Source organism: Sinocyclocheilus anshuiensis, unplaced genomic scaffold (assembly GCF_001515605.1).
Source record: "Sinocyclocheilus anshuiensis isolate Anshui unplaced genomic scaffold, SAMN03320099.WGS_v1.1 scaffold123, whole genome shotgun sequence".
NCBI lineage: Eukaryota > Metazoa > Chordata > Actinopteri > Cypriniformes > Cyprinidae > Sinocyclocheilus > Sinocyclocheilus anshuiensis.
In genome coordinates, this window is record NW_015552536.1 from 284,738 (window position 1) to 294,041 (window position 9,304).

The 9,304-nt window shown below is 37.9% G+C and overlaps 1 protein-coding gene across 1 annotated transcript in view; it reads right to left on the reverse strand.

Annotated features, from left to right (window-relative positions):
- The window catches only part of LOC107663788 (protein phosphatase 1D-like), an 18,768-nt gene that overhangs the window by 6,698 nt on the left and 2,766 nt on the right, over nt 1–9,304 (reverse strand). Inside the window, exons 2-5 of the mRNA XM_016454118.1 lie at nt 8,079–8,307; nt 7,808–7,932; nt 2,879–3,060; nt 2,603–2,797 (exon numbers count right to left, since the gene is read on the reverse strand). Of these exons, the coding sequence (XP_016309604.1) occupies nt 2,603–2,797; nt 2,879–3,060; nt 7,808–7,932; nt 8,079–8,307 (731 nt within the window). The remainder of the gene's footprint in view (nt 1–2,602; nt 2,798–2,878; nt 3,061–7,807; nt 7,933–8,078; nt 8,308–9,304) is intronic.

The window sequence follows — 9,304 nt, forward strand, 5'->3', positions numbered from 1 at the left end:
CAGCATGACTGCTGCAGACGCACCGCTCCTGGAGCGCACTGCCGGACCGCAATCGCGTGCAGTGTGAATGCTCTGATCTGTTAACATGGGCGCTGAAAAAATACGCACCACAGACGGAGTGTGTGAACCTGGCGTTACGTTTGTATGCCCGCCCGGTCTGTTCTGTTCTCGTGCTCCATTTAGGCGTGCTGCATTCTGATTGGTTCGGATAGCATACTGCGGGAGGTCGGGGGCACGGAAAATCGTGCTATAAAGCGATTTAGAAATCGCACAAGCTCAAATCGCGATTTTATGATGATTTCGATTAAATCGCACAGCCCTAGTCTGCACAACTTTTTAGTACAATTTCAAGTTGCACTGTTCAAAATACCTGTAGTAGCACAGCAGTGCATACCTGTTTACATTAAATTAAGGTGGACTAGATTAGACTGTAATACAAATGATTGAGTTTGACAGGTGCATACAACATTTATGACAGGTTTTCATGAAAGTGTTAGTCAGTTTGTCTGCTTGACAATCCCATTTTGCACTGCAACAATAAAACTGGAGTGAGATAAACAAACTGAGAAATTTTTCTTTTTAGTTAAAACAGATGTTGTCAGTTTTCCTTTGGGGACATAATTTGAAGTTGGAAAAAGGTAATAAATTGCAATATATCGCAGAATATCGCAATATATTTAAAATCGCAATAATATTGTATCGTGACACAAGTACCGTGATAATATCGTACCGTGAGGCCTCTGGTGATTCCCACCCCTAGAATCTACTCAACACCGCTCAAAACCAGTGCATCTCAAAACGGAGTTCTGCATGCTTGCGATTCCTATCCTTATAACCAACAAAGTGTAGACACAATGTAAATGAGAGATTCACTGTGCAGTGTAGCCAGCTTCTTTGATTATAATAAGAGATTCCACAAGAGTGCAGAACTCAGTGAGCATGTGCTGAAATGACATGATTGACAGCTTCAGTGGTTATAACGAGAGCGCTCTTTACTCACTTTATATAATTTGAATAAATAACTGAATAAAAGCTTTGTTTTTTGTGCTGCTAAGATGGCCACATATTGCAAAAAGTGTTTCAATGTAAATGTAGAAGTGATTTTATCACTATTAATTATTGACACAGCAATAATCATAGCAATGGATGAGACAAAAAAATATATAATTTCAAAACAGATCTGTGCATTAAACAAATATGATTTTGCTGAATATATTTAAAAGCTTTAATAAGCATAAAGGCACTCTTTGTTCTACTATTTGTGATGTGTTTTGGTTCTTTATTTTATTACTGACTTTTCCCTTAAAAAAAGTGTCTCACACGGCTGCGGGGGGGTGAACAAAGGCCTCCTGTAGTGAATCGATGTAAATGGAAGCAGCTCCAGGCGGACAAAAACAAATCAAAACAAAACAACGGTCACTAATTAGAAGAACAAAACAAGGATTTGTAAAGAAGAATGTTAGAGGATTTCGATATAAGCGAAGAGGAAACTGGTTTTCCTTTGCTAAAGTAAGGAAACTTTGCTTCCTTTGCTCCTGTTAACAAACGTTGGTTTTCACGAGACTCACCGGCGCATGCGCAGCGCTGAACTCATACGTCATCCGCCTGGAACTGCTTTTGTGTACAACTGTGTTAGCGCAAGCTAGATTAAAGTGATTATTACGTTTTGAATATGGATATTTTTCTTACAAAAACACATCTATTCACTACAGGAGGCCTTTGTTCACCCCCCGGAGCCGTGTGAGACACTTTTTTATGGATGGGCGCTTTTTATTTCACTTCTTTGGGACTGAAGCATGCAACACCCGCTGACTGCAATGATAGAGCTTGGAATAGCCAGGACAATTTTTAATATAACTCCGACTGGATTCGTCTGAAAGAAGAAAGTCATATACACCTAGGATGCCTCGGGGGTGAGTGAAACACAGCCTGTTTTCATTTTTGGGTGAACTAACCCTTTAAAGCAATGTTTACTTAATTTAACAAATATTTAAACTTTTAAATGCATTATTTATTTTTAATTGTTATTAGCATTAATAGTTACTTTCATTTATTTGGTAACACTTTAGATTATTTACTATTATTAATATTCACTATTAACTAAGAGTTTTACCTGAATAAACTCCTAATTAGCTGCTTATTAATAGTTAGTAAGGTAGTTGTTAAGTTTAGGTGTGGTGTAGGATTAAGGGGTCTAAAATATGGTCATGCAGAAATAAGGAATTAATAAGTGATTTATAAGTACTAATAAACAGCCAATATACTAGTCATGTGCATGCTAATAAGCAACTAGTTAATAGTGAGAATTGGTCCTTAAACTAAAGTGTTAACATTTATTTTAAATATTTTTTTTTATTTTCAAATAGTTAAATAAAATAGTAGTTAAGGGAGTGTATTACAACAGTTTTTGCTTTGTTGTCAAAATTAGTACAGAGAACAGTGAAATTTCATTCGTATAAGTATGACTACTGAAACTTACAGGGTGTCATTTTTGTGCAACTGGCAGCAACAAGCAGAATAGCAAAAATAATGAATTTCTTTCCTAAACACTCCTTCAGCCTGCTACTGCTTCTCAAAGTGTAGCATCTCTTCCATATTTTACCTTGATGAGTGGCGTGATGGAGCCCTCTGCCAGGCTGAGTATGACCTCGTCTCTGTGCATAGGTAGGTGGGGTTTGCCAGGCTCAGGAAGGGCAATAACTATGACGCTGGTGTTGTCTGCACGGAGCATCCGCTGACGCCATCGCATCAATGCATGGCACCCCAACCGACGAGCAACCGACATCCCGAAAGGTGCCTGTAGGGCGTAAAACACACACTTTTAGAAATTAACATAAATAGCAGTATATCATATGGTTAGGGACAAATTTGTTCATACCACAGCTTCATCATGGCTCTGGCACACAGTCACTGCCTCCTGTGGTGGCACCATGTTCCAAAGTCCGTCACTGCCAACAATGATGTAACGATGCCATTTAGGGTCAAGGGTCACAACACGGGTGTCAGGATCAGGAGACACTACAAACTCTCCGCTGTAGAAGTCATAACTCCATAGATCACCTGGAAGGACATTATATTTAATATTATTTGTATACAGGAGCATTTGCCAATAAAAATACCCCGGAAATTCTAGGAAAACAGGAAAAATCTCAAAATAATGATATCAGGGGCCATCAGCTCAAAAAATGCAGAAATAACCTGATGATTCCATCTCCGCTTTAAGGTTAAGGAGTCGGTTCACCCAAAAATGAAAATTCTGTCATCGCTTTTATGTGTTGCCCAACCTGCACAACTTTCTTTCTTCTGTGAAACACAAAAGAAGACTTAAAAATGGTTTTTATCCATACTGTATAATGAAAGACTTTCACTAATTTTCATTAAACAGTTAATTTCCATCCTCAACGTATCTTCATTTGTGTTTCACAGAAGGGAGATCATCATACAGGTTTGGCACAACATGAGGGGTAAATAATGACTGAATTTTCATTCATGTGTGAACTTTGGGTGATTTTTCATTCTTAAACGGCCATTCAGTGATCTGCAGCAACAAAGCAATCTGAAGAAGATGTGGCGAGATGATGGGACAGCACTTACAGGGTTAGCTCACCCAAAAAGAAAACATTTCTCATCATTTACTCAGCCTAAAGTTGTTCCAAACCTATAAGACTTTCTTTCACCTTTGAAACACAAATGATGATATTTTAACGAAACCTAACAGATTACCATTCCTCCATTAAAAGTCATTCACCCAAAACGATCATGCTTAAAAAAGTTCACATATACATCATAAAAATAAATCCTTATGAATTGAGTTGTTTAATCCAAGTCTTCTGAAGAGACACGATTGCTTTATATGATTCAATTTAGGCTTTTATTCACATTTAAACATTGATAAACGCACATAATATATATATATATGGTAAACGGAGGCTCCAACACGTGAGGTTTATTGTTGTGTGAAACGCAAACATGTTCAAGCTTCTACAAGAACTAGGGATGCACCGATACCGATACTGGTATCGGTATCGGGCCCGATACTGGTCTCCTGTACTCATACTCGTACTCGTTAAAATGCCCCGATACCAAACGCCGATACCACACAGCATGTGATAAGCACCATATTCAAACAAAGAAACACCGACAAAAGAACAACAGACAGCAGAAAGGAGTTAAGGATGTCTACTACGAAGTATATGTATGCAATGAATATAATGTTAAACATTCAGTATTAACGTCTGTATAGCTGATGTGCGCGAGCTGATAAACAAAGCACGGAACAAAGCAGTGGATTGAGCGCGCGGCGGAACAGATGTGCGAGCTTGTCGAGTGAATATATCTTTCTCACAGACATCACTGGAAAGTTTGTTGTTCGGTCGGATATGTCAAAAACAAGTAAGTAAAACAATGCACAAGTTACTTAACGGTATAGGGAGAGAGAGAGAGCGAGCGAGAGAGAGCGCGAGCGAGAGAGAGCGCGCATTTCTGTTGTGTGATCTTTGATGTTCACTCACTTAGCACACGCATCATTTGGATTAAAACTCTGACACAGTTTAACTCTGAGTTCTTGTCATATTTTATTACCATTTTCGAAACTATAGCGAATAAACTGTGATAATGTGAGAAATGTTGAAGGGGTCTGAATAAATTTTGGTTTGACTGTATCTATTTGATAAATGAAGTTAACCAACTAACATTATACATACTCTTTTGGTTTCTGTAACCAATATTTAAAAAATTTACAAATGCAATAAAAATATCGGTATCGGTACTCGGTATCGGCAAGTACCAAAAATAAAAGTATCGGTATCGGGCGAGTACTGGAAAAAGTGGTATCGTTGCATCCCTAACAAGAACCAATGAGGTTTGTTTTTGTGTGTCAAGCAAGTACAGCTCAGCTACTGTTTAGCATATTTGATGTTCTCTATGTATAAGCGTTGTTTAATGTTTATATGTATAAAAAAAAATATTGCATCTGTTCTGCTTCAGACAACCTAAATTAAACTGCTCAATTCATATGGATTACTTTTACAATGTTTCTATGAACTTCCTGAAGTGTGAAAGTTTGGGTGGAATGAACTTTCAATGGAGAGACAGTAATCTCTCAGGTTTCATTAAAAATATCTTTATTTGTGGTTCGAAGATGAACAAAGTCTTATGAATTTGAATGACATGTGGGTGATGACAGAACTAATGACAGAATTTTTATGTTTGGGTGAGCTATCCCTTTAACTGAATTTGATTTCAATGGATTTTACAGAGAACACAGTTTGCATAATCCTTCTAAACACTATTTAAAGCAATGGCTTTGACTTATTCATGAGAATTGAAGTCAGTACAAACCACATACCGGGCTCGCAAAATTTCAAAATCGCTGGTAGCCCTTCGGGCAGACATTATTCAGATTTTGGTAGCCCAAAATGAATTTAAGTAGCCCGAATAAAATAAAAAAAAAGACATCGGCTGAACTTCACTGCGGACAAATCAGCATGATTAAAAACTTCAGTGATTGCTTTTTTTCTTCAAATAACAAGTCAAGAGAGTAGGGGTGCAACGGATCATATTGCATTATCATATCAGATTTTGAGTAACAGACCGGATCATTTTGCAGATGAGCAAAAAAAATATGGTTCTTTATTATTTCAATAACAGAATTCTTCTTTGATACCACAGCAAAAACTACAAGTCAAGAGAGAACCGGTGCAACGGATCATATTGCATTATCATATCAGATTTTGAGTAACAGACCGGATCATTTTGCAGATGAGCAAAAAAAATATGGTTCTTTATTATTTCAATAACAGAATTCTTCTTTGATACCACAGCAAAAACTAGTAGCATATAGGGATGTAATGATTCACTCAACTCACGATGTGATACTGATTTCACAATCCAATTTTCTCACAATTTTTCTTTTTAACAACATGAGATTTAAGACAATTATAAATGAAAAGGTGTCCTTTTATTATTTCTCCAACAAAATGCTGCACATTTTTTGTGAAATTGAAATGTGTCAAATAATAAAACTAACTTGACATTTTTAAACAAATCCCAAATCAAATAATTAAATAATACAAATAAAATCAATCTCTTCATATAAACAAACTAAGGTTTTGACTGTGACCTATGGTGGGTCTCATTAGCAACAGAGGTGAGAAACTACAGGAGCGAGGTGAGCCGCCTGGCCGGGTGGTGCAGAAGCAATAATCTCTCTCTGAATGTGGAGAAGACGAAGGAGATTGTTGTTGACTTCAGGAGAGTGCACACTCCGCATGCTCCTCGTGTGAAAGTTTGGGTGGAATGAACTTTCAATGGAGAGACAGTAATCTCTCAGGTTTCATTAAAAATATCTTTATTTGTGGTTCGAAGATGAACAAAGTCTTATGAATTTGAATGACATGTGGGTGATGACAGAACTAATGACAGAATTTTTATGTTTGGGTGAGCTATCCCTTTAACTGAATTTGATTTCAATGGATTTTACAGAGAACACAGTTTGCATAATCCTTCTAAACACTATTTAAAGCAATGGCTTTGACTTATTCATGAGAATTGAAGTCAGTACAAACCACATACCGGGCTCGCAAAATTTCAAAATCGCTGGTAGCCCTTCGGGCAGACATTCTTCAGATTTTGGTAGCCCAAAATGAATTTAAGTAGCCCGAATTAAAAAGAAAAAGACATTGGCTGAAATTCACTGCGGACAAATCAGCATGACTAAAAACTTCAGTGATTGCTTTTTTTCTTTAAATAACAAGTCAAGAGAGTAGGGGTGCAACTGATCACAAAACCCACAGCTCGGATCATATTGCATTATCATATCAGATTTTGTGTAACAGATCGGATCATTTTGCAGATGAGCAACAAAAATATGGTTCTTTATTATTTAAATAACAGAATACTTTGATACCACAGCAAAAACTAATAGCATATAGGGATGTAACGATTCTCTCAACTCATGATGCGATGCGATTCACGATACTGATTTCACAATCCAATTTTCTCACAATTTTTCTTTTTAACAACATGAGATTTAAGACAATTATAAATGAAAAGGTGTCCTTTTATTATTTCTCCAACAAAATGCTGCACATTTTTTGTGAAATTGAAATGTGTCAAATAATAAAACTAACTTGACATTTTTAAACAAATCCCAAATCAAATAATTAAATAATACAAATAAAATCAATCTCTTCATATAAACAAACTAAGGCTTTGGCTGTGCTTTTTCCATTTAAAGCAGCAGGTGGCGCTTATGGAACAGCAGGTATTTATAGGTTGCTGCCCCTTTAAGACCGAATGCACTGATCCAATATAATGATGCACTTGATATTTCTTTCACCACTGTTTACGTTCACTTAAGACATAACCGACTGTGTTTACAAGAATACTTGCCAAGACAGTTATTTTGACATAATTTTGTGTGTATGTGTTCATTCAGATGCAAGGATATGCGAAAGAGGAATAAATTCTGTGTACGCTCATTGTCTGAAACGCGGCTCTCTGTGCGCAGCTCCGAATGCGCGTGAATGGTTTAAAACACTTGAATGTTTAAATCGGCAAGACTTAGAAACACGTGCAAACGATCAACTATGATCCGTTTTACCCCTACAAGCTAGTGAACAACGCAAATCAAGGAATGAATTTTATATTACTGTTCAAGATAGCCCATCGGGCAGGGAGGTGATACATTTTGGTAGCCCGAATGGAAAACACAACAGCCTCGGGACATCGGGCTAGCGATTTTGCGAGCCCTGACATATTCCTCAATATTTAGTATATCTGAGTGTCTGTGTAGTTAAGTGTTTACCCAGAGCTCTGGCAACAGCTAGGAAGGGGATCTGATCGATCGGGGTGCTCCTTCTGACCGGGCCGTTGTGAGTTAGCCTAGGCCTCTTCCACACCACACGGTTCACACCACATTTCTTCACCACACTACACTCACACAAACAAAGGGAAATTAATTGGCCTTCCAAAAATATACTTGTGGTGGGTTAGTTGAGGTTTTTTAAGACTGCATGTTATCCAAAAGATTGATTCGTATGATGACTTAAAATTGTCAGCAAGCATCAAGATCTCACCTGCCACCCAGTCCCTCAATTCTCTGCTTCTCTTTCGGGAGTTCGGGCTTGTGGTCTTGTGTGACCTCCACAGCTTTGATGGCTTTATCAGATGGATCTTCCCTCACACCCAACACGACAGACGAGTCCCCGACATGAGCCACAAACATGCGGTCCCCTCTGATGACCACCACACTGGCTGTAGTGCCCGAAGTACTGGGGAGGCCAGTTAACGTCTTTGGCCATTCAGCTGAAGAAAAGGACACATTGTTAACCATGACTGCAGCAAGACACTGCAAAATAAAATGGAAGCCTGTTACCGCCAGTACAAAAAAAATATTCTTTAAGTCATAATAATGAGAAACTTTCTTGTAATAATGACTTAACATCTCATAATAATGAGAAATGTTCGTCTTTATCCTATCACTTTAAAGGGGTCATATGATGCGATTTCAATTTTTCCTTTCTCTTTGGAGTGTTACAAGCTCTTGACTTGATCGGTGTCGAGTCATAGCTGTGTGGGCGGAGTCGGCATGGGGGAAAACAATCCTTTCTCCCTCATTGGAAAAGCATGGTGTTGACTCAGAATGGCCTACATAAAATCATTTCTGCCGCTCGACAGAGCAACATACGAATAGAAACTGAGCCGTATTGGTCGTCGGACTGTCTTACTACAAGCCTATACTTGACGGCTTGTGAAAGTAAACATTTGTCATTTTGTTTCGCTTAATTTTAATAAAGGGATAAAGACTTAAGTAAAAGCCTGTTGTACTTTTTTGATATATTAAAAAGAATTTTAACATTGACAAAACAGGTAACATTAAGGTCCACTGAAGCACCTTGAAATGTGAAGCTTTATTCTATGTGGTGTGTGCTGCGGCTGCCTAATAATTTTCACAAATACATGCCATAAAAATAAAAAGATAATATAACAACATGTTTTGCTACACTAACCATAGTTTAACCATAATAAAAACGCCCAAAAAAAACATGGTTAGCCTACTATACTTTTACTGTAATACCATTGCTAATTTTCGTAAGGGATTGTGTATAATAATATGAATATCAGGGAGTGAGATTTATTTGATTGTGATGCGAAGGAGGGTTACTGTAAGCCCCATCAGAACTGGGTTGCGGTGCGGGGGTACGGGACGGGACGGGACGAATGACAGATCATTGCAGGGTAAGTAGTGTAGCCTATCTGTGCTATGCGCTCAGTGCTACCTCCGGTAGTCCGTCTGTTTATT